The sequence below is a fragment of the Meriones unguiculatus genome, chromosome 1 (genome assembly GCF_030254825.1).
Source record: "Meriones unguiculatus strain TT.TT164.6M chromosome 1, Bangor_MerUng_6.1, whole genome shotgun sequence".
Lineage (NCBI taxonomy): Eukaryota > Metazoa > Chordata > Mammalia > Rodentia > Muridae > Meriones > Meriones unguiculatus.
In genome coordinates this window covers 180,007,381-180,033,292 of record NC_083349.1, presented here as the reverse complement: position 1 = coordinate 180,033,292, position 25,912 = coordinate 180,007,381, and the positions used below count along the sequence as shown (strand labels likewise).

General features: G+C 45.3%; 1 protein-coding gene across 1 annotated transcript; it reads left to right on the top strand.

Moving 5' to 3' along the window:
* Positions 1–8,561: 8,561 nt before the first annotated feature.
* On the top strand, positions 8,562–22,421 carry Vps11 (VPS11 core subunit of CORVET and HOPS complexes). The gene is made up of 16 exons (XM_060372436.1): positions 8,562–8,785; positions 10,360–10,504; positions 10,589–10,724; positions 11,177–11,340; positions 11,920–12,167; positions 13,421–13,622; positions 13,979–14,130; positions 14,726–14,912; positions 15,324–15,470; positions 15,582–15,770; positions 15,864–16,025; positions 16,370–16,509; positions 16,599–16,801; positions 16,909–17,080; positions 21,407–21,629; positions 21,952–22,421. Exons 1-16 carry the CDS (start codon positions 8,595–8,597, stop codon positions 22,114–22,116), a joined length of 2,826 nt encoding a protein of 941 aa, XP_060228419.1. The 5' UTR covers positions 8,562–8,594; the 3' UTR covers positions 22,117–22,421.
* The last annotated feature ends 3,491 nt before the right edge of the window (positions 22,422–25,912 follow it).

Here is a 25,912-nt window from a genome sequence, read left to right as displayed (position 1 = left end):
CACCAGAGGACCGCTGGTTGTTCCAACGTTGAGGAAACCGCAAAAGCGATGTTCGCTGATGGGTCGGAGAGAAACCATGTCTGTGACAGAAATTGGCTTTAATTCTGCGTCATGCAGTTAAATGATGCACCCATCTTCCCAGCTCTTTTCACTCCTCACACCCCTTTCTATTAAGTTACTGTCCGCTGTACTCTTTAAAGAATGCACATATTTTACAACATCAAACAAACAAAAGATGAGTATTCAGGTGATACATAAATTAGAAATATATAGACCTTTGCTTGGAAATTGGTTCTCCTCACTAAATTGAAACCAGCGCCGAAGATCTTTTTAATTCTGCTTTTTTTTTGTTTGTTTGTTTTCCTTCGGTTCTGGGAAGATGAAGCTGGTGCCAGTTCTGTGCTGCCAGGTTCTTCAAAGCCAGAGCTTAATGAACTGTTACTTGTTCTCTACAGTTTTCATGATGTTTAAGAGCTAAAACAATCTGGTATCTGTGCCTAGGGAAACCTTTGGTACTGTCTTCAGGAATGGTTCAGGGCTGGGAAAGTAGCTCAGTGATTGATACAGGTCTTGCCCGGCCTGAATTCCATCAACAGCACCGTTCAAAAACAAAAGGGAAAGAAAAGTAATTAGTATTCAGGTGATATAAAAATTAGCAGCAGGCCCAGCATGGTGGTGCACTCCTTTAAGCCCACCACTCAGAAGGCAGAGGCGGGTGGATCTCTGAGCTCAAGACCACCCTGGTTTGGGTACACAGAGAAACCCTGTCTGAAAAGAAAGAAGGAAAGAAAAAAACAAACAAACAAAAAAAAAAAAAACAAAAAACAAAGAGTCCTAATACAGTGTAGTTACACCAGATGACACATATACAATCTTGGAAAGATTTATAAATAAAATCCCCTGAGCTCAACCACAACCTCCTACTCCCATCTGTAGCATGATATATCACTTTCCTGCTCGTTCTGCTTTACACATACATGTTTCTCTAGAAAAGTAGCTTATGTATTTTCTGAACAACAAAATACACAATTATATTATTTGCTATTTTTCAACTAAAAGAATTTTCTATGTTGGTGGAATTAACCTCATTCTTGTTAATACTGTACAACTTGGCATAAAGTGGGGTTTGTTTGGCCGTAGTGAGGGATGTATTATCAGTTCTGTTGCTTTTTTCTTCTTTTTTTGTGTGTGGTGTGCACGCATAAATGGGGACTGTGTGCACAGAGTGCAGAACAGAATTTGGGTATCCTGTTATATCAATTTCTGCCTTAATTTTTTTTTTTAGATAGGGTCTCTCATGGAACATGGAGCTGGGCAAGTGCCCACCAAGCCGCAGTAGATTTCCCTATTTCCAGCCTCAATATTACTGTGGTTACAAGTTTACAGAGGCTTGGTTTGTTTTGTTTTTTGAGACAGTGTATCTCTGTGTAACCTTGGCTGTCCTGTACACCAGGCTGGCCTGGAACTCACAGAGATATGCCTGCCTCTGCCTTCTGAATTCTGAATGCTGGGATTAAAGGCATGCACCACCATGCCTAGCTCTGTGTGTGTGTGTGTGTGTGTGTGTGTGTTTGTGTGTGTTTAACAAATTCATCTTTGCCCTTGGAGAAGTTACAACCAAATGTCCAATGGCTTCATATACTTATTTAAGCCTATCAGGTGATGGCTGATCTGGAAGCCTAGGAGAACTCTTACCCCCAGAATACCCTTGACAGAAGAATGAGATTGCCATTACAGTCCTCAGCCTGGATATCTGTTCCCCTGGGAGGAGTAGCAGGTGTGATTGCTCTAGGGAGGCACCTGTTTTGTTCTTTAGCCATAAAAAGAGATGAGTATTTCATAAGAACAAGTTGTAGAATGATGGCAAATTTTCTGGTAAAAAATGCATGCTTTGGATTGACTTTAGCTGATAAACTCAGTATTCCAATCCAGAGCAACTGAGTAATGTAGCCAGCCCTTCTTTGGCAGTGTACAGAAATCTGAGGAAAGAACATCGATGTCATACAAGACAAGGATGGGGCGAAACTGACAAGATTAAACTGAAACAATTTGAGTATAGCAGCAGAGGCCTGTACAGGATGAGGTAGAAGGATCCAGAGTTCAAGACCAGACTAGGATACTTAGCCGGAAAAAACCCAGTCAAAAGCCAGGCATGGTGGTGCACACCTGTAATTCTAGCATTCAGGGAAACAGGCAGGTGGATCTCTTTGAGTTTGAGGTCAGCCTGGTTTACAGACTGGGTTCCAGGTCAGTCAGGGCTGCACAGAGAAACCCTGTCTCAAAACACAATACAAAAAAGATCTGACTGTAAGGCATTTTCTTAATTAATGATTGGTGGGGAGGGCCCAGCCAATGGGGGTGGTACCATCCCTGGGCCGGTGGCCTTGGATTTTATAAGAAAGCAAGCTGAGCAAGCCATGGGGAGCAAGCCAGTAAGCATAGCAACCTTCCAGGGCCTCTGCTTCAGCTCCTGTCTCCAGATTCTTGTCCTGTTTGAATCCCTGTTCTGACTTCCTTTGATAGTGAATATTGATATGGAAATATAAGCCAAATAAACCCTTTCCTCCCCAACTTGTTTTTGGGCATGATGTTTCATTACAGCAATACTAACCCTAACTAGAACACATGAGAACTGCCATGACTTTTTTTTTAATGGAAAAAATTAAAGATTTATTTCATTTCTTTTATGTGTATAAGAATTTACCTGCACGCATGTGTGCCGTGTGAGTGCAGGGCCCAAGGAGGCCATAAGAAGGGGGCAGATCCCCTGGAAATGCAGTTATGAATGGTCACCATGTGGATGCTGAAAGGGAACAGTTATCTGCTCAGGAACCCCAAGACCAAGTTCTCAGCACAAAGAAGATTTATTTGCCCCAGAGGGACAAAGGGCAGGGAATAAGAGACAAAGACAGGAGATAGAGAATGAGGGGGAAGGGAAAAGCAACAAGGGAGAGGGGAAAGGTTATTTGTCCTGGAGAAGGAGTAAAGAGCTGCCTCTGGATAGAGAGGAGACAGACCTGACCCATATGCCGATGGTAGTTTATAAAGGTAAAGGGGGGGAACCCGTGTTAGGATGAGGTGTGTAATTTTAATTGGGCATGCTAACTAGGTGAGCAAAAAAGGGCTTTAGATTGCTGGACTTCAATACTTTGATAGCTGGACCTTGGGAGTCAGCCTCAGCAGGATGGAATGGCCAAATAAGGGAATGGACCTTGGTGGTTAATTTTAGCAATGTAGTCTAACAGTTTTTAGCAAGGCAGAGGGCATGAGGGAGAAGGGCAAGGCCTCAGAGCCATGTTAGCAGTACTGAGCAGAGTTCCTTCAGATGCTGAAAACAGAACTCGCGCCCTCTACAAGAGCAGCAGATGCTCTTAACTACTGAGCCCTGTCTTCAGCTCTTTCAAATTCATTTGAGACAATTCTTCTATAGCCCAGGCTGGCCTTGAACTTAGTTGAGGTTGTCTTTGAATTCTATTCCTGCCTGTCTCCACCTCCCAAGTGCTAGGATTATAAATATGTGACACTATGCCTGCCTTTGTGTGTGTGTGTGCTGTTATTTTGGCTCACTTTCTTTTCTTTTTTACAGATTTATTTTTTCATTTGTTTTAAAGAGCTTATATTTAGTTTGCATACATGTAAGAAGTTTTGCTGGCATGTATGTATGTGCAATGAGTGTGCAGTTCTTTTGGAGGCCAGAAGATGATGTCAGTTCATCTAGTAGATTCTAGAACTAGAGTTATTAGATGGCTGCTGGTTGCCAAGTGGATGCTGGGAACCAAACGTGGGTCCTCTGCCAGAGCAACAAGTGCTCTTAAGTCCTGAGATATCACTCTAGCCCCTATTAAAAAAAAAAAAAAAAAAAAAAACTGAGACAAGGCCTTGTCATTTAGTGTAAACTGGCCTTAAACTTACTATGTAGTCTACATTGGCCTCAAAGTTACTGTGATCCTTCTGTCTCAGCCTACCAAATGTTGGGATCATAGGTGTGTACTACCATACTACCATGCTATGCTTCAGAATTTGATTCTGAATTGTAACCTCTTCAAGTTGTTCTCCCCACCCCGGCAAAAGTCATTGAAACTAGTCATTATTTAGCCCCAAATGGCCTGCCATCACACTACTTCTTAAGAGCAGGTTTGGAGGTTCTAGTAGGGGAGTCAGCTACTTGTATGCTTGAACTGAGAAATGGTCCTCCTCTGTCCTGGAAAGTCAGGGCCTTCGAGTGAACATGCTACAGGAGGGGCACACATGGAGTGATGAGAGAAAAGACATCTGCCTGGACAACAAAGTTAACTAAATTAGTCCTGGTGAAAGGGGCACTTTCACACAAGGAAAGAGTTCTACCATGCAGATACAAGTTTAGCCTTTAAATATTTTTAAGAAACAAACAAAAAAACCACCCTATTTTTATATTTTTTTATTTTATGTATATGAATGCTTTTTTGCACGTATGTTTGTGTACCACCTGTGTTCCTGGTGACCTCTGACATCAGAAAAAGCTGCTTTTCTTTTTTTTTTATTTAAAAAAAATACACCAATATATATCAAATACACCAATATATATAAAATACAACAATGTATTTTATATACATTGGTGTTTGTCTGCATGTGAGGGTGTCGGGTCCCCTGGAACAGGAGTACAGACAGTTGTGAGCTGCCATGTGGGTGCTGGGAATTGCACTCGGGTCCTCTGGAAGAGCAGTCAGTGCTCCTAACCGCTGAGCCATCTCTCCAGCCAAGGAGGCTGCTTTTCAAGAGGACCTGGGTTTGAGTCCCAGCACTCACACTCATTTTGGCTCACACTGTCTGTAACTGTAGCTCCAAGGGGTCCAGCACCCTCTTCTGGCTTTTGTGGGCCTCGCAGGCACATGATGCCCATACACCCAGGCCAAACACACCCATAGACATAAAATAGTAAAATAAAAATATTTTAAAGTTGTATTGGTTCTTGAGTTCCTTCAGACCTGCAGTTCTCAGTAGGCAAAAGTAAGTGAAACTGTTCACCTTGCTTGCCTTGCTGACATTCCTACATTCAGAAAAGCAGAACTAATGAGCCAACTCTGGTGTTCTGACAAGTGTACCTTAGCCTCCTGCTCAGAAAACTCTATAATTAAAGATCAGGAAAATGAAAAGCTCTTGTTTTATTTTCAAATAACTTTGATGTTGTTGGCCAGAGAATCAGTTCTCCCTTAGAATAATTATACCTCTTTTTGCGGCTGGGCACTATAAGGATTCTATGAAAAGCCAAACCACTGTTAGGTATAATTTCCTACATGAAATTGAGGGCTGGTTACTGCCTCTTTTTTTTTTTTTTTTTTTTTTTTTTTTTTTTTTTTTTTTTTGAGACAGGATCTCTTATGGTAGCCTTGAACTCATGGCAATCTTCATGCCCCAGCTTTACAAATCACAGGCTACTGTCTGTTGTTCTAAATGCCTGTTTTCTAGGATGATGGTCAAGGATCATGCTTTGCTCCTTAGCCTTTTGGGCAGTTAGTACATTTTCAGGAATTGGTAGTGTGGAAAATATATTTGTCAAGAAGCAAAAAGCAGGCCAAGCTTGGTGGTGCATGCCTTCAATCACAGCACTTGGGAGGCAGAGGCAGGTGGACCTCTGTGAGTTCAAGGCTAGCCTGGTCTAGTGAGTCCAGGACAGCTAGGGCTACACAGAGAAACCCTGTCTTGAAAAATAAAAAGAAGAAGAAGAGGCAGCAGCAAAGCAGTAGGTCTAAAGAGGCTCCATGGGTTGCTCTGGCAGGCCAATTTTTGCCTTGGTAGCGTTCATCAGTAGCCCCTATAGGTATTGGCAGGACCAGGTCCAGACATCAGAGAAAGATTCCTGCCGTTCAGCAGGGAGGGGGCATAGGCTTGCATGCTTCCATATGTGCTGTTCTTTTCCTCTTCTTTTTGTTTTGATTTAAGACAAGGTCTCATTATTTAGCCCCAGATGGCCTGCCATCACACTACTTCTTAAGAGCAGGTTTGGAGGTTCTAGTAGGGGAGTCAGCTACTTGTATGCTTGAACTGAGAAATGGTCCTCCTCTGTCCTGGAAAGTCAGGGCCTTTGAGTGAACATGCTACAGGAGGGGCACACATGGAGTGATGAGAGAAAAGACATCTGCCTGGACAACAAAGTTAACTAAATTAGTCCTGGTGAACAAGATATCACGGTTGATATCATTGTCACTTTCCTCACAATGCTTTTTTTTTTTTTTATGACACAAACTCTGCATAGTTCCCTGGTACACAAATAGGACACAGGACACAGAGCTTGCCTTTACACAGAGCTGGTTGAGACAGCATTGTTGGAACACCCATGGACTACCTTGACTTGCCGCTTATTAAATCGCTCTGCTCTCAAAGCTGGTATCTGCTACTGCTCCCCCAGACCCCCGATATCCTGCTTCTGTAAAAAGAATGAGGAGGTTAACAGGGTCTTGGGAGTTTCTGTTTCAGCAGTATTTCCCATCTCGATAAATATGCATTGAGTATATAAGGTGCTACACACTGATAGATGCACAAAACTGAATAAAATACACAGGTTGCTGCAAAATGTGTTGGTGGCAGACATAAACTTTTACTTCTCCTTTCCAGCAGTTGAAAAACTGGTTTTGTATAGCTGCTTTCTTTCATTTATGATGTAAATGACAGGTTAAAAACCTAACTCATTTAAGCACAACAAGCTACAAGTCACAAAATGTGAGACATCCTTCATCAATAGCCTGAGCAAATAAACAAACTCCAGACTTTTTAGAGTAAATTTTGTTTGTTTTTTGTTTTTTTAGATTTATTTATTATTTATACAGTATTCTGCCTGCATGTGCACCTGCAGGTCAGAAGAGGGCACCAGATCTCACTATAGATGTTTATGAGCCACCATGTGGCTGCTAGGAATTTAATTTAGGACCTTTGGAAAAGCAGCCAGTGCTCTTAACCTTTGAGCCATCTCTCCCGGCCCCTGGAGTAAGATTTCTGACAGTAAATGCATGTATTTACAATAGAGATCTGCACAGAAATTACACACTATCCATTTAGTTGCCTATTGATAACACAGTTTCATTTATAAAGTTGTATACATCTAAAAAGCTTTGATTTTGATCAGGTCGTTTATTAACCACTTCTGAAAAGGTGGTATTTAATTTCAGCTCTATCTTTCAGCATTAAAAAGCTGATGTATGCCAGGCGGTGGTGGAGCATGCCTTTTATTTTTTAATTTTTATTTATTTTTATTAATTACAGTTTATTCACTTTGTATCCAGCTGTAGCCCCCTCCCTTCCCAATCCTACCCTCCCTTCCTCTTCTTCTCCTATGCCCGTGCCCCAGTCCAATGATAGGGGAGGTCCTCCTCCCCTTCCATCTGACCCTAGTCTATCAGGTCTCACCAGGACTGGCTTTTTTGTCTTCCTCCATGGACTGATAAGGCTGCTCCCCCCTCAGGTGGAGGTGATCAAAGAGCCAGCCCATGAGTTCATGTCAGAGACAGTCCCTGTTCCTATTATTAGGAAACCCTCTTGGACACTGAGCCGCCATGGCCTGCACAAAACTAAAATTCAAGTGGATCAAAGACCTCGATATAAAAACGGACACACTAAACCTGTTAGAAGAAAAAGTGGGGAAGAGCCTTGAACTCTTTGGCACAGGAGACAACTTCCTGAACAGAACACCAACAGCACCAACAGCTCTAAGGTCAACAATCAATAAATGGGACCTCATGAAACTAAAAAACTTCTGTAAAGCAGAGGACACTGTCATCAGAACAAAATGACAGCCTACAGATTGGGAAAGGATCTTCACCAACCCTATATCTGACAGAGGGCTAATATCCAGAATATATAAAGAACTCAAGAAGTTAAACAGCAACAAATCAAGTAACCCAATTAAAAAATGGGGTACAGAGCTAAACAGAGAATTGTCAATAGAGGAACCTCAAGTGGCAGAGAAACACTTAAAGAAATGCTCAACATCCTTATTTTATTCATGTATGAGTGCTCTATCTGAATGTGCGCCTACATGCCAGAAGAGCGCATCAGATCCCAGCATAGATGGTTGTGAATCACCATGTGGTTGCTGGGAATTGAGCTCAGGACTTCTGGAAGAGCAGACAGCTCTTTAACCACTGAGCCATCTCTTCAACCTGGCGCAGTCCTTTAATTCCAGCACGCGGGAAGCAAAAGCAGGCGGATCTCTGTGAGTTCGGGGACAGCCTGGTCTACAAAGCTAGTCCAGGCCAGCAAAGGCTACACAGAGAAACCCTGTCTCAGAAAACCAAAAAATTAAAAAGCTGATGCATTAGGTAGCCTTCCCAAAACACTACTCTCTGCACAGGGAACAGAGTATTTTAGTTTTGAGACGCCGTCTTGCTGTGTATGAGATGCTGGCCTCAGAACGCGCCGTCACTCATCGGAAGGGCCTTGACTTAACAACAGCATCTAAGCACTGGGGAGCTACCGAGCAAGCTCCACCCCCTCAGCTGCGCTAGGCAGGCACCGCCTACTCAAGAGCGCCTGGGCGCGCATGCTCCCGGAGGCTGCCTCTCACATGACTCGCCTGTGCAGTTCACGTGACATTGCTTCCGGAGGCGGGGCCCTCGGTCAAGATGGCGGCTTACCTGCAGTGGCGGCGCTTCGTTTTCTTCGAGAAGGAGCTGGTAAAGGAACCGCTGAGTAATGATGGGGCCGCTCCCGGGGCCGCGCCGGTCTCTGGATCCACTGCTTCCAAGTTCCTTTGCCTCCCTCCTGGCATCACTGTCTGCGACTCAGGCCGCGGGAGCCTGGTCTTTGGAGATATCCTTCTTTCGGAGCTGTCCCTTTCCTCAGAGGATGCCTGAAGAGATCCCTAGAGCTGGAATGGAATCTGTCAGTGGCGCTTTGCGCACTCGCAGTTAGACGCGAGCCCAGATCTCTTCTGTGGTCTGATGGAGGAAAGAAGGAATTTCGTTTTCTAACTTGTCAGCTGAGTAGACCTGGGCAAGTCATTTCACTTTCGGCTTCAGTTTCCTTTTCTGTAAAAGGTTGTTAATGCCAGTTTGACAGAGGTGGGACCGTTCACCTCAGGAGTAAATACAACTTGCCTTTAAAAGATGTGTGTGTGAGGTGTTAGGTTCCCTGTCTAATATTGTAGGGAACGAGGCCAATCAGACAAGGATTTTGTTTGCTTTGTTCGAAAGATATGTGGGAAAGCCCTTGGAATGTTTAAAGAGCTTAGGTGCATGTTCCTTGTTATCTAGATTCTGGTGTAAGTATAGTGAGCCCCCAGGTCATGTCTGAAGCCACAGGCAGTGACAAACTACATAGGTGCAACTTTTCTCTATAGAGATGTTCCTCAGCTTACGATGGGGTTACATCCAGGCGAATCCATCATGAATGGAAATTTTAGCATCCAGAGTGCATTTAATATGCCTAGTCTATGAGTCTAAATAGCAGCAGGTACACAGTACTATATCGGTGTCCTGACTCCATTACTGACAGGAAGCTAAATTTGCCAAGCATCACAATAGAGTATCTTTTTAAGAAAAATTTGGACATGGTCTCAACATATAGACTAGGCTGGCCTTGAACTCACAGAGATCTGCCTGTCTCTGTTTCCAGAGCACTGGGATTAAGACTTGTCCTCAAAGAGAGTATATTATCCATATTACTAGCCTAGAAAGGCTTACCATTCAGTGTATGTCTTCTGCTCTGCCCCTCAGCCCTTCGAAGTAGGATTTCTGCTATGTGTCACTTTTGTAGCATTGTAAATTAAAAACGGCTAAGTCAGTGACAACACATTGACCAGACCTTTAATTTCTAAATTAACCCCAGTAAGAAATTAGCAACAATAATTCTAAAACAGAAGTCCTAATGTATCCTGTAATTGAAGTTGTGTGACTGTGATCTCTCTTAAGATGTGTGTGTGCGCTTGTGTGTTTTATTTCCTCTTTTTAAAAATATTTATTTATTATGTGTGCTGTGTTCTGCCTCCACGTACACCTGCATGCCAGAAGAGGGGCGCCCGATATTATCTTATTATAGGTGGTTATGAGCCACGATGTGGTTGCTGAGAATTGAACTCAGGACCTCTAGGAAGAGCAGCCAGTGCTCTTAACCTCTGAGCTATCTCTCCAGCCCCCTTTTTACATTTTTCAACACAAAATCTCATTTAGCTCACATATAGCCAAGGATGACTTTGTGCTTCTAACCCTTTTGCCTCCCCTTCTGAGAAAGGCTTCTCGTAAAATATTTTAATTCCTCATTGTTCTATAGTAATACTTCCTGAGTTTGATTGACTGCAGGTAACTTAAAGCACGGGTGAGGAAGCCGTAGATAAGAGGGTGGGACACGTCACTCCTCAGATAGAAGGCTCCTTGACTACCCTGCACATATGGAAGGCCAGATCTGGTTCTTGCCACGTTCCCTGCAGCTTACAGGGTTCCAGGCCTACAAACTACGGGTGACACACCTATATCAACTGAAGCAGCACAATATTCTGGCATCAGTTGGAGAGGATGAAGAGGGCATTAACCCCCTGGTAAGTCCCAGGAAAGAAAGATCAGAAGCCTAGGATTGGCTTTGGGTTGGAAACTAACACTCAGTGTCTGTGGCCTATTCCCAGGTAAAGATCTGGAACCTGGAAAAGAGGGACGGTGGCAATCCACTCTGCACTCGAATCTTCCCTGCCATCCCAGGAACAGAACCAACTGTTGTGTCTTGTTTGACAGTCCATGAAAATCTCAACTTTATGGCCATTGGTAAGCAGATTAAAAAAAAAATGATTTATTTAAGCTGTGCATGGTGGTACACACCTTTAATCCCAGCACTCAGGAAGGCAAAGGCAAGCATATCTCTGAGTTCGAGGCTAGCTTGATCTACAAAGTGAGTCCAGCCAAGGAAACAGAGAAACCTTGTCTTGAAAAAACAAAACAACAAAAAAAGATTTATTTTTATTTTATGTTTAGTGGTGTTTTGTTTACATGTATGTCTATTTGAGGGTTTCTGGTTCCACAGAACTAAAATATCAGACAGTTGTGAGCTGCCATGTGGGTGCTGGGGCCTCCGGAAGAACAGCCAGTGCTCTTAACCACTGAGCCATCTCTCCAGCCCCCATTCCTAGATTATTAAATACATTTTCTGTGAAGTACTTTTATCTCTGTCCATGTCCTTATCTTTACCTCCATACTGAAATACTGCTTTCTGCTTTCAGGTTTCACAGATGGCAGTGTTACTTTGAACAAGGGAGATATCACCCGGGACCGGCATAGCAAGACCCAGATTTTGCACAAGGGCAACTATCCTGTTACTGGACTGGCCTTTCGCCAAGCAGGAAAGACCACGCACTTGTTTGTTGTGACAACTGAAAATGTTCAGGTATGATTAAACTCTCACTCAAGGGGAACCTGCAAGGGCCTAACTAGAGGTTGGGGAATCTTAAATATTTTAACATAGAGCCTTCAGCCATTTGCCATGTTTAATACTATTTCTTCATGTAGAAACTTAGGAGAACTCTGCTCTCACCTGTCAGACACAGACAGGTAGCTTTAACACTGGTTCCTGGTAGTTTCTTGAGTTACAGGCAGTGGGCGCTGCCTTTGGAAAGTGTTTGGTACCAGGGACAAAGCCTGGAGCCTCGTGTTTACCCTGCTTATACTGTTGCTGACCTGCCTCCCCAACCTAGGAATACAGTTTTGATAAGACAGAAAAGAATCATTGCATTTCTTTAAGTTGCATGATTCTGGTGATAGCTTATGATAGTATAACAAGAAAGCGAATAGGGTCCCACAGTACTTTTATCTAGTAGCTAGGTGATGGTGATGGACAAGGCAAGTTGCTGATGGGAATAGAATGCTAAGTGGGGAAAAGGTGAGAATAGAAGTGGGAATGTCTGTAGGCAGGCTTAGGTGCTGCCTCTTCCAAGGGAGCCTGTTAACTTTCTTTTACCTTTGGCAGTCCTATATAGTTTCTGGAAAGGACTACCCTCGTGTGGAGTTGGACACCCATGGTTGTGGCCTGCGCTGCTCAGCCCTGAGTGACCCTTCTCAGGACCTGCAGTTCATCGTTGCTGGAGATGAGTGTGTCTACCTTTACCAGCCAGATGAACGCGGGCCCTGCTTTGCCTTTGAGGGCCATAAGCTCATCGCGCACTGGTTTAGAGGCTACCTTGTCATTGTCTCCCGTGACCGGAAGGTCTCTCCCAAGTAAGACTTGAGGGAAGAGGGAAAAGGAGAGGACTAGACTTATTCACCAGATCTATCATGTTTTTTAAATCCTCATGCCTGGACCCAACCAGTCTGTCACTTGAGTTTTATGTAGGTTGCTCTCCCACCTAGGTTTAGTTAGCCATTTTTTCTGACAAGTGTGTTTTTGCTGCAGACATCTGCTGCAAAAATCGTGTGTAAGTGTAGATTTTTCAGGGAGTCTGAACCTGGGATTGTTTTTTTTTTTTTTTTTTTTTTACTCTTTGGCTAAGGCAGAACCAGAAAGGACTAAATGTCAGAGGAACTGCTCGGAAGCATATGGCATACATTTTCCAGAGCACTGGAAAGGGAATGCTGGGTCTTTTGCATAGTGAGAACACTCCCTCTTGGGTTTGTGTGTGTATATTATGTTCATGTGGGGGGTACATGTATGTGCCTGTGTGTGTGGCAGCCAGGGGACAACCTCAGGTGTTATTGCTTAGGCACTAGCACTTTGTTTTGAAGACAGTCTCTGACTAGTCTGGAGCTCATCAATTAAACTAAGCTGGCCTGCAGGTTGACAACCAGCGAGACCTTAGGATCTTCCTGTACCCACTTCCCTGGCCCAAGCATGCTACCGCACCTGTTGTTTTACTTTTTTTTGTCTTTAATTATGTGTATGGATTTTGTGTACATGTGTGGAAGTGCTCTGGAGGTCGGAGGCATCCAATCCCTTAGAGTTACAGGTGGCTGCGAGCCACCAGATGTGGGTGCTGGGAACTGAACTGGGGTCCTCTGAAAGAGCAGTAAGTGCTCTTAACTACCGAGCCATCTCTCCAACCCCTGTACCTGGGTTGTTTTTTGTTTTGTTTTAAATGTGGGATCTAAGGATTGAACTGAGGTCCTCTTGCTTGCAAGCACATTATCCACAGATCCCTCTCCCAGCCTCTTGGATTGTTTTCATTTAGTACCAAGCATATGGTCCAACATACCAGACAGTGGGTGAGTTTTTGTTAAGTGAGTGTACATCTGAATGTTTGATTTTTTTCTCCTCTGCTGGCTGGGATTAATGATAGGATGCTAAAGGATAAGCCCAGGATTATGTGTTCTTTTCCACAGCTGACAGCACAATTCTGCATGTATGAGATGAGCGGCTGGAGGGGCCAATGAGGTGATTGCTGAAATGGGGCAGCACCATAGTTGTCGTGGGAAGGAACCATAAGAGGACTGAGACAGAGGTGGTCGAAATAGTGGGTACTTTCTTTCCTGCACAGGTCGGAGTTTACTGGCAGGGACCCACAGAACTCTGACAAGCAAATTCTCAACATCTATGACCTGTGCAACAAGTTCATAGCCTACAGCGCTGTTTTTGAGGATGTGGTGGATGTGCTCGCTGAGTGGGGCTCCCTGTACGTGCTGACGCGGGATGGGCGGGTCCACGCATTGCAGGAGAAGGACACACAGACCAAACTGGAGGCAAGGCCGCCAGGTTCTCAGAGCTGGCACAAGCATCTAGAAGTAGCCGTGGGATTGGGTTTCTTAGGTCACCTGGGCTGGGTGACTTTGGGTCACAGCCTTCCTCAGTTTCCTTAGAGTCTAGGATGTGGCCTTGGAGGGATGGTTGGGAACTAGGCCAGCCCTCCATGTTTACAGAGACCCGTAGGTGAGGTGATGTTGGGGTTGGGCTTGGAGTTATCTTGAGGTGAGGTCTTTGTCTAGACTGTAGGCATACTATAAGTCTAGGACTGTCTCCTGTGTTTATTGTGGGTACATTTTGGGAGGATAGACTCCTAATACTGCTTCCACCAATGCTCTAAACTCTCCATTTTTAGATGCTCTTTAAGAAGAATCTATTTGAGATGGCAATTAACCTGGCTAAGAGTCAACATCTGGACAGCGATGGGCTGGCTCAAATCTTCATGCAGTATGGAGACCATCTCTACAGCAAGGGCAACCATGATGGAGCAGTTCAGCAGTATATCCGGTTAGTCTGCATGTGCTGTGGGATGTAGCTCTGGGTGCAGAACAGGGAGCTAGCTATATTGCTGAAACCCATGCTCGAAGTGAGGGTAGAAGTAGGGGGTATTATATTTCAGCAAGAAGTGTTTACTCTTCCTATGGAAACTGGTGTTACCAGTGAGAGGACAGCTGGGCATGGTGATGCAGGCCTGTAGTCCCAGGACTGAAGCAGGAGGACTGTGAGTTCAGGACTAGTCTGTACTAAACAGTGAACCTCTCTGAAAACACAAGACCCAGCATGGTGGCACAGCCTTATATCCTAGTGCTTGAGAGGCAGAGGTAGGGGGAATCTCTGTGATTTCAAGGCCAGCCTGGTCCAGATAACAATTTCCCAAGGCAGCCATGTCTACATAAGGAGACCTTGCCTCAAAAACAGCAAGATCAAAAGAACCAGTGTGTGGACCTTGCACAGAGTGGTTTATAGGAAGCCTAGAGTCACTCATATCACCTTGCCTCTGTTAGAGGTGGGCTACCCAAGATCCAGGAACAGGTCTGCCGTGATCCCTATGCAGCTGACTTTACAGAGCCCTCTAATCCTGATGATACTGACGTTTTCCTAGAACCATTGGAAAGTTGGAGCCGTCCTACGTGATCCGTAAGTTTCTAGATGCCCAGCGCATCCACAACTTGACTGCTTACCTACAGACCCTGCATCGGCAATCTCTGGCTAATGCGGATCATACCACCCTGCTTCTGAACTGCTATACTAAGCTCAAGGACAGCTCCAAGTTGGAGGAATTCATCAAGGTGAAGCATGGTGTTATATATGGAATGATTCCTAGGAGGCCCTAGTGGCTTTACCAGGACTTGCTGTTCTTCAACAAGACGTAGGAAAGCAGAAGACCAGCTTTATTTGGGAACCAGCGCTCTTTCCTATATAAAGAATAGCTGCTCCTGCTAGCTGTCTAGAACATTCCATGGCTCTGAAGCCCAAGAAGTGCCACTAAAGAAGCCCTCAGTCCCTAGAAATGTCTTTCTAATGATAGGGACAGAGGAAAGCCTTGAGTCTTTAAGCAGAAGTTAGAAGAGTCTGGCTAGCATGTTTTCAAAGCCAGGTTGTAATTGTAATTAGAAACATTCCTTAGTGTCTGATACCTGTTTATCCCCTTTCTGTAGTTACTTCTGTGCAAATAGTTTTGTTTAATGTCTTGTTGTCAGACAAAGAGTGAGAGTGAGGTGCATTTTGATGTGGAGACAGCAATCAAGGTCCTCCGGCAGGCTGGTTACTACTCCCATGCCCTCTATCTGGCTGAGAACCATGCACATCATGAGTGGTACTTGAAGATTCAGCTAGAGGACATTAAGGTGGGTGAGGTTCTTGCTTTGGGCAGAATACAGCTTTGAGGACATACTGGGAATGACAAAAATGCATTCTGGTAGGGGGGAACCACTATTTCACTTTTTACCTCGCCACAGAACTATCAGGAAGCCCTTCAGTATATCGGTAAGCTGCCTTTTGAGCAGGCAGAGAGTAACATGAAACGCTATGGCAAGATTCTCATGCACCACATACCAGAGCAGACAACCCAGTTGCTGAAAGGACTCTGTACTGACTATCGGCCCAGTCTGGAAGGCCGAGGCGATCGGGAGGCTCCAGGCTGCCGGGTGAGACCTGGGGAAGCAGTTTTGAATAGCAGGGATCACCTTAGAGGCCTGTGAGCACTGAGCCACCTCACCTCTTTCTTTCCCCCATCCTAGGCCAACTCTGAGGAGTTCATCCCCATCTTTGCAAACAACCCAAGAGAGCTGAAAGCCTTCCTGGAGCACATGAGCGAAGTGCAGCCAGATTCACCTCAGGGTATCTATGACACACTCTTGGAGCTGCGACTGCAGAACTGGGCCCATGAGAAGGACCCACAGGTAACTCCTGGCCAGAGCCATGGGAGGTGCTGGAAAGAAGACAGCTGGGGTGCTCGCTGGTCTAGCATGTGAGGATGGGCGCTTTCCCTAGCAGTGAATAAAGACAAGCTCGTTCCTCATATGCCTATTCTCCAGCTGTGTGGCTGCCTTTTGTTCCTTTATTTAGATCTTCCTAACACCATGACCTGCAGTTGAGTACTGCTGATTTAGAGAATAGCACCTTACCTCTGGGGCTAAATGGGCTTTAGTGATGGGAAATTGGACTGAGAGAGACATTTGATCTACCTTGTGTAAAAGACCTTGTGCCCTCTGATGAGTAACAGCCCAACCATTTTCTCCTGCAGGCCAAGGAGAAACTTCACGCGGAGGCCATCTCCCTGCTGAAGAGTGGCAGATTCTGTGATGTGTTTGACAAGGCGCTGGTCCTGTGCCAGATGCATGACTTCCAGGATGGCGTCCTCTACCTCTATGAGCAGGGAAAGCTGTAAGAGTTCGGGGGACCCTCAGGAAAGGGAAGATCCCAGGTGATTTTCCAGGGACAGCCACTGAGGTGTGCCCTTCTCCTGGTCCCAGGTTCCAGCAGATCATGCATTACCACATGCAGCATGAGCAGTACCGGCAGGTGATTGCCGTGTGTGAGCGCCATGGGGAGCAGGACCCCTCCCTGTGGGAGCAGGCCCTTAGCTACTTCGCCCGCAAGGAAGAAGACTGCAAGGAGTATGTGGCAGCTGTGCTCAAGCATATCGAGAACAAGAACCTCATGCCGCCTCTCCTAGGTACTTGTGAGGACAGGCAGGTTGAGGGACAGGCTGCGGCAGTTGTGGGCTCTGTGCAGCCAGTGCCCTTGGTTCATTATGTATTTCCTCTTGGCCCCCGATCTCAGTGGTACAGACCCTGGCCCACAATTCCACAGCTACCCTGTCCATCATCCGAGATTACCTGGTTCAAAAACTGCAGAAACAGAGCCAGCAGATTGCACAGGATGAGCTTCGGGTGAGGCGGTACAGAGAGGAGACCACACGCATCCGACAGGAAATCCAAGAGCTCAAGGCGAGGTAGCCATGCTGGGATGTGAGGGGTGGTGCAGGGGATGACTTGGCTGTCAGTGTGCGGCTATGAGTGTGCTGTTGCATGCTCCCTTTTTCTTTCTTCCTTTTTTCTCCCTTTTTTCCTTCTTCAAGGATTAATCTCAAGTATTACTTTTCAACCTGTGGGTTGTGATCCCCTTGAAGGTCACATACCAAATATCCTGCATATCAGATATTTACATTACAATTCATAACAGGCAGCAATTACAGTTATGAAGTAGCAACAAGAACAAATTTGTGGTGAGGGTCACCACAACATGAGGAGCTGTATTAAAGGGTCACAGCATTAGGAGGGTTGAGAAGCCCTGCTCCAGGGCCTCTTACACATGCTGGGTGCCCACTCTACCACTGAAACTATATACCCCCAGCCCTTTGAAGATATTTTAATGAATTCTAAAAAAAGTGATTATGTGTAGGCATAAGGTTATTTTGTAATTCAGATGCTGATTTCTGTATCCTTGGCATCTGGTTACAAGCCTTGTTCTGAGAATCTCTTGTCTTAAGTTTGTATAAATTCTAGGGTTGGGGATTTAGCTCAGTAGTAGAGTGCTTGCCTAGCAAGTGCAAGGCCCTGGGTTCGGTCCTCAGCTCTGGGGAAAAAAAAAGGTTGTATAAACTCTGCTCCAAAATGGTCCCCTGATATGTCAGTAAAGGAGGTTACAGCCAGTTGCTGAGCAGGGTAGAGAATAGGGCTGGACTTCCTGCAGACAGGGGAGGAGTAGTTAGAAATTAGAGCAGGGGGATTCAGCAGGGTCAAAGGTCCAGGAGACACCAGGAGAGAGAGCTCAGCAGGAAAGCTACAAAGTGCAAGTATCCTGGGATGTGTGCTGGGAGGGGACCAGATGAGCTTCGAGGGTGAAGAATAGAGTAGTGACTGCACAGTCACTGTGGTGTGAAGCTTATGATTAAAAAAGAATTACAGAAAAAAAAAAAGAATTACAGAGTCTCAATTATTTGTAGCCGGATTAAGAGAGAAGTAGAGAAACAACATTTATAAAAATAACAGTAACAATTATATAACCTCTCCCCACCCCTTTTTTGTTGTGTTTTGTTTTGTTTTGAGACAGGGTCTGTCTATATAGCCCTAGCTGTCCTGGAAATCCCTGTGTAGACCACACTGACGTGGAACACACAAGGATCCACTTGCTTCTGCCTCTTGACTGCTAAGATTAAAGGGTTGTGACACCATGCCTAGCCATAAATCTTAATTTTAAAGATTTTGGTGTATGTTTACAAAGTGTGCATGAGTGTGCTTGTGATTGAATAAGAGGCTAGAGACACTGTTGAATCTCTTGGAACTAGAGTTACAGACCCTTTAATGTAGAAGCTGGGAACTAAACTCAGGTTCTCTTGGAAAGGAATATGTGAGCTGTGTGCTGTGGCCCATGTCTGTAATCCTGGCACTCAGGAAGGCAGAGGCAGGTGGATTGCTCTGAGTTCAAGGCCAGCCTATGCTACACAGAGAAACCCTGTCTTGAAAAACAACAAAACAAAAAAGAATATGTGCTTAACCATACATATTATTCTTTTTAAATTGTTTGTATGCTTAAATTATGTATGTGTGTGTGCGAGTATGTGTGCTTGAGTGCAGGTGCCTGCAGAAGACAGAGGCATCAGACCCCAGGTGTTAGTTACAGGCATCTCTGAGCCCCACCTCATGACCATCTGTGCTGGGAACTGAACTCACGTCCTCTGCAAGGGCCTGTGCTCTTAGCTGCAGAGCCACCTTTCCAGCCCCTAAGTCATTATTTAATGGGCTTGGGAGGTTATTGTGTGGCCAGTACTTCTCTGCCTACACAATATTTATCTTTTCTGAGCACTCATCTTAAGTTGTAAAGAGGTTCTGAAATACAGTTTGATTTTAGAAAGTGCAGAAAATAGATAATTTAAATTTCGAAATTTTTGTTTGCAGTTTTGGAGATTGAACCCAGAGCCACTTAAGTGTGAGGCCAGCATGGTGCCACTAAGCTGTACCCTCAGCAATCTCAAAAGCAATCATTTTATTTTTGTTTTGTGTGTAAATGTGGGTGAATGTGTGCCACAAGGACATGTGGAAGTTAGAGGACTCCTTTCAGTAATTCTTGCCTTGTTGAGGTAGGTTCTCTCTCTCTTATCTCTGCCACGCTGCATACTCCAGTCTATCTGACCCACAAGTTTCTACTTCTAGGCGTGCTGGAGTCACAGGTTTGCACTACCACATCCCTCTTTTCCACATGGGTTCCAGGCTAAAACTCAAATGTCAGGCTTGCACAGCAAGGACTTTTATCTGCTGAGTGATCTTACCACTGCCCTTTTTAGTTTTGTGACAGGGTTTCACTAAGTTACCTAGCCTGGGGTGTGGTGGTGCATGCCTTTAACCCCAACACTCAGGGAGGCAGGGGCAGGTGGATCACTGAGTTTGAAGCCAGCCTGGTCTACAAAGTGAGTCCTGGAAGCCAAGGCTACACAAAAAGAAACCCTGTCTCGAAACACACATACAAAAAAGTTACTTCGCCTCCTCTTGCACTGATATGTAGGCCAGGCTGATCACAAACTGCTGATTCTACTGCCTTAGTCTTTGCAATAGCTGTTATATAGGCCTGTTCCACTAGGCTTGGTTTGTTTTTGTTTATTTTTTTTTTCATTTCACTTTTTATACGCACTGGTGTTTTGCTTGCATGCCTATCTGAGTGAGGATGTTGGATCTTGGAGCTGTAGTTACAGACAGGTGCTGTGTGGGTGCTGGGAATTGAACCCAGGTCCTTTAGAAGTGAAGCCAGTGTTCTTAACATCTGAGCCACCTCTTCAGCCCATATTTTGCTTTATTTTTGAGACACAACTCAAAGTAGACTCTGGCTTCATCCTCTTAAGTGCTGGGATTGCAGGAAGAAGCCATCATGCCTAGATAGAATTATCAATCATAGAAATTATTCTTGAGTGTTGAATCTTTAGGGGTTTCTTTGTTTGAGACAGTTGGGTGTAGCTGAGGCTGGCCCTGGACTCCTTACTCTTCCTAAAGTGCTGGGACCATAAGCATTTATGCCCAGCTATCCAGTGTTCTGTCTGTTCTGCCCGTTGCATTGTAAAATGTTTATTTTGAATGGTTTCTTCATCCTACTCACCCTTTATTATGTCTGAAGCCTTTCATGAATAACACAGACACGTAACCCTGCCTTCTGGGACCTTCTGTCCTTGAAACATACTGTAAACACTTTAAATAAGCAGAGTCATGGCTGTGGAGATGGCTCAGCAGTTAAGAGTGCTTGCTGTGCTTGCAGAGGACCTGGGTTTAGTTCCCAGCACCCACATCAGATGTCTTACAACTGCCTGTGACTCCAGCTCCAGGGAATTTGATTTCTTCTGACCTCTGCAGGCATCCGCACTCCAGTGGTACACATACACACATCCACATGAAAGAATCTAGAAAAAAATAGGAAGGCAGCTACAGTGGTTGTAAATTCTGAGAAAGGAATGGAGAAAAGGGGCTGAGAAGTGGCTCAGTGATTAAGAGCTTGTCCTATTCTTGCTGAGGTCTCAGATTCACTTCCCAGCACTCATGTCAGTTACTCAACTACCTGTAACTCCAGCTCCAGGGAATCCAACTAACTCCTGCCTAACAGAGCCCAGAACTAATGTGCACATAGTTTACAAAAGAAATCGTAAAAAAAAAAAAAAGTGTCAGGAGAGGGCTAGAAGATGGCTTAGTGGTTAAAAGCACTTGTTTTTGGAAAGGACCTGGGTTTGATTCACAGCACCCATATGGTGGCTCACAGCAATATATAACTTTAGTTCCAGGGGATCTATCACTCTCCTCTCACCTGTGGTACACATACATATACAGAAAAAAAAAAAAATCATACACATAAAATAGAAATAAAGCTAGGTAAAATCTTTTAAAAATAATAACAAACGGAAAAGAATAAAGTGTGTAGTGTGTTTGTCTGGCAGGGGGTGGGGAGCAGGGTGTAAATGCCATGATGGGAAGATTGACTGCAGGCCCTGGGCTGCAGACACTCTGCTACTAAACTAGGTCTGCATCTCCTTCCCCTATGACGAATGTGTGCCACAGTTTCAGATGAGGTGGGCAGGAAAGGCTCCTTCAAGAGGATTTGGCGGGTTGAAAGGAGGGCCAAGTTCCTGGTATTTTGCACTCACTCCAGGTTGCAGCTTTTGTCCCTGTTTGACTCCCTTTGGGTGATAAGACCAGGCAGGGTTTCTGACCTTCACAGGGACCTAGTACATCCTGTTTCCTCTCTCCACTGGGTGTGTGCCCTGCCGTCACTCTTTGCCACTGTTCTTGTTTCCTGCCTGTAGTCCAAAGATTTTCCAGAAGACCAAGTGCAGCATCTGTAACAGTGCCTTGGAGCTGCCTTCAGTCCACTTCCTGTGTGGCCACTCCTTCCACCAACACTGCTTTGAGAGTTACTCAGAAAGCGATGCTGACTGCCCCACCTGCCTCCCTGAGAACCGGAAGGTGATGGATATGATCCGGGCCCAGGAACAGAAACGAGATCTCCACGATCAGTTCCAGCATCAGGTGGGCATGAACAGGTTAAAAAGGGTTGGGGACAGGGTGATCTGGAGAGGGCTCAGTAAAGCGCATTTCCTGCTCTCTGGAAGACCTGAATTAATTTCCCATCACCCACACATCAGGAGGCTCACATCACAGGAGGACCTGTGATCCAGGTTCATGGGTGTCTGATGCCCTATTCTGGCCTCCATCAGTAGCGCTCCTCGTGTGTGTGCGTGCATGCGTGCGTGCGTGCGTGCGTGCCACAGTCCTTAGAGTACCAGAGGATTTGCTTCCTTTTCATTAGCATGTGAGCACTGAAGGTCTAATTCCTCCTCTTTCCTTCTAGCTCAAGTGTTCGAATGATAGCTTCTCTGTGATTGCTGACTACTTTGGCAGAGGGGTTTTCAACAAGTTGACTCTGCTGACTGACCCTCCTACAGCCAGACTGACCTCCAGCCTAGAGGCTGGGCTGCAGCGGGACCTGCTGATGCACTCCAGGAGGGGAACATAATTAAGCAGGGCCCAGAGCCCTGAAGCACAGACACAGAGGCGAGCTATGGTAGCAGACATGACCAGTTCCAGACCCTCCGGACTCAAGAAGGGGATCTGCTTTTCCTGCTTCCTCCTTTTGCCAGGCTGTTGTCCCTACTGCTGACCAGCAATATAGAGTATCCCACACTAGTGCGGAAGGGTACCTCAGCAACCTCTCTGTGGACAATAGCTGCTTTGTTCTCTACTCAAGGGCACCAGGCTGTGCTTGGGTCCTTGCTCTCAGAGCCTATAAATAAAAGAGTATAACATGAGGGTTGAAGAATATTTTATGGAGACTTTTCAGGTGTTTTTGCTTGTTTGTTTGTTTTTTTGAGACAGGGTCTCACTATGTAGCCCAGGCTAGCCTCAAACTCCCAAAGATCCTCCTGCTTCTTCTGAGTCTGGGATTAAAGGTGTGTACCATCACACCTGGTCCTCAGGTGACGAATTTATATCTGAGAACCTCTTGAGTTCTAGTTTCCTGCCCGAAGTCTTCTGGTTTGCTCTACGTCATTTCAGTAGTTGGTGGGGCAGCTAGTAAAGTTAAGCTCACTCAAGTTTCATTGTGTTGGGTCTTAAACACAGATCAAGTACATCACAAAACTATATACCACCAGCCTTGTGAAGAACCTCTTCAGAAGGCCTAGTGAGGCCTGGTGTGGTGGCATACACTGGTAAACAAACTGAGGCAGGAGGATCACAGGTTAGGAGCAGCCCCTCACTACAGAGCAAGTTCCATGCAAGGCTGGGTGACGTTTCTGAGTACTTAGTAAGACCTTATCTCAAAACAAAAATGTGACTGAACTGCAACTGCAAGAGTGCCCTGGAGCAAGACAGGCAAAACAGCGCTTGTGTGGTCAGGCAGAAACTGGGAATGACCTTCCTCCTGTGCCTGCAAGCGGCACTTCTTAGGTGGAGAGGGTCAGGAGTTTACAGTCAGCCGTAATACATAGCTCACAGCGGGCTGCTTGAGCACTTGTCTCAGAAACTACAGATCCTGTGAGGTGACCCAGCAGGTGGAGCCACTTGCACTGATGACCTGAGTTTCATTCTGTGGAGCCACAGGGTGAAAGGTCTCCTCAAGTTGGCCTCTTACCTACATACACACACACACACACACACACACACACACACACACACACACGGGCATGCATGCACACACATAATAGTCATTAGGTGTTTTAAAATACTCAAACAGCTCAGGGAGGCAGAGGCAGGCAGATCTCTTGAGTTCAAGGCCTGCCTGGTCTACAAAGCCAGTCCAGGACAGCCAAGGTTACATAGAGAAACCCTGTCTTGAAAAAAATAAAATAAAATAGTCAAACGGAAGGCAGATAGCCTTGAGCCTGGTCAGGATAGCTTAGTATCTTGCTGTTTTAGTATCAGATAAACAGGATAAAAGATCTTTTGTTCAGATGCTTTTCCCCTTTTGAAATTGTCAGGTTAAAGGTTAGATTACTGTGCCTGTGTTATTTGGGGGCCTGTCAGTAAATTACTCCCATGAGATTGCTTAAAGAAAGAGACACAAGCCAGGCAGAGGCAAGCAGATCTGTGTTCCAGGCCATCAGGGCCCACGCAGAGAGACCACCGTCTCAAAAGAAAAAAAAATCATGGGCTCTTGTGATTTAATCAGTGTTGTTAAAGAGGCACCATAGCAGGACTTTTTCTGGGTTTGTATTGTTTAGAAAGCCCTTCTGTGTAGCCCTGGCTATCCTTGAACTTGTGAGTTTTGTCATAGCAGTTTCTCAAGGAGTGGGCACAGGCGGCCACTACTAAGGCAGCAATGATAGACTGGATCAGAGGGCCTGAGACTGAATCCTTTTTGTATTATTTGACTTTGGGCTACTTTTTTTTTTTTTTAATGATTAATTTTATGTGCATTGGTGTGAAGGTGTGAGATCCCTTGGATTTGGTGTTACAGTCTTGAAATGCCATGCTGGGAACGGAACCCTGGTCCTTTGGAGGAGCAGACAGTGCTCTTAACCACTGAGCCATCCCTCCAGCCCCTCTTAAAGTTTTCTTTTTACATTCATTTAGTGTGTGTGTGTCTGTGATGTGGAGGCAGGGTGGGCATGTGATGGTACAGATGCATTCGGAGGTCAGGGATGACTTTATAAAGTCTGTCTACCTTTACTACGGATTAAAACTCGGGTCAACTGCAGGGTGCAGTGGTGTACACCTATAATCCCAGCACTCTGAGAGGCAGAGGCAGGAGGATCTCTGAGAGTTCCAGGCCAGTCTGGTCTACAAAGTGAGTCCAGGACAGCCAAGTCTACACAGAGAAACTGTCTCAAAAAAACCAAACCAACCAACCCCCTCCCCGCAAAAAAGAACCTCAGTGATCAGACTCAGATTAGCATGGCTGCAGTTAGGTGCTTTACCCACTGAGCCTTTTTGCAGCTCCAAGGCCATTCTCCTTCATTTTGAGAGGAGCCTCTTCCTGTGTCATCTAGGCAGGTCTTGAATTCCTGGACTCAGGGCATCCACATCCTGCCTTTGCCTCCCAAGTCTCTGGGATCACTCCTTCCAACAACTTAGGGCAATTCCTGCCTTCTTAGAACCTCATTTGTTTTCATCCGGGCATTACTTTGAACAGCAATTATGACTCAAACAGACGGCTGTCTATGTCTGTACAATGCGTAATTCATTGCTACTATTCAAAGTAGTGGAAAGAAGTGTGTGTGTGTTTCTTGGAACTAACCCAAGGCTTTGGGAATGCTACACAAAGCTGACCATGGCAGCTCAGCAAGTAGTTGTGTGTGTTAGGGTTCTTTGTTTTTCGCTTTTGAGACAGGGTCTTGCTATCCAGCACAGTACTGATTGAGATCCTTTTGCCTCAGCCTCCCCAGTGCTGCCACACACCTGACCCTTTCTTTTCTTTTCTTTTTCTTTTTTTTTTTTTTTTTTTTTTGAGGGTTTCTTTGTGAAGTCGTGGCTGTCCTGGATTCTTTTAGACCAGGCTGGCCTCAAACTCACAGAGATCTGTTTGCCTCTGCCTCCCTGAGTGCTGGGATTACAGGCTTGTGCCACCTTGCCTGGCTGACATGATCTTTTCTCTCTTTGGAAATTCAAGCTTGGTGGTACATACATGCTGTAATCCTAGAACTTGGGAGGTGGAGTTCAAAGTCATTCTGGGCTACGTAGCAAGTTTGAGATTGACTCAAAAAACAAGAAGTGTTGTCTATTACGGGAGGCTGAGGCAAGAAAACGGAAAACTTCAAGGGCAGCTGGAGCCCATAATAGCGCAAACTTAAAAAAACAACAAAAAAACCTCAAAAAACCTGCAAGGCTTAGTTTAAGTAGAAGAATTCCACTCTTAAACTAATTGTCTATTGCCAGTGCTGGAGAGGCGAAGCTGTAAATTCTGAGGAGCCTTCTGGAACCTTTTTATTGATGATGAAAGCACGCTAACAAAGCTCGGGGACGTAATAACGCAGGGCGAGGAACGACACCCTCAGGTTATCCTCTGACCTCTCCATGCACGCCGGCAGACGTGCACCCACAGTACACACATTTAATAAATGCAATATAAAATAGCCGGGGGGTGACGGCGAACTGCTGTAATCCCAACACTCAGAAGGCAGAAACTCTGATCTCTGTGAGTTCGACGCCAGGTTTGGTCTACAGCGCTAGTCCTAGAATACCCAAGGCTACACAGAGAAACCCTGTCTCGAAACACCAAAGAATAAGTAAATAAAATAAAAAAATTGTTTCGATTACTCTGTGCAGTGGGTCGGCAACGAGGCCCGCTATGTCGCAATCCTAATTCCCGCCCA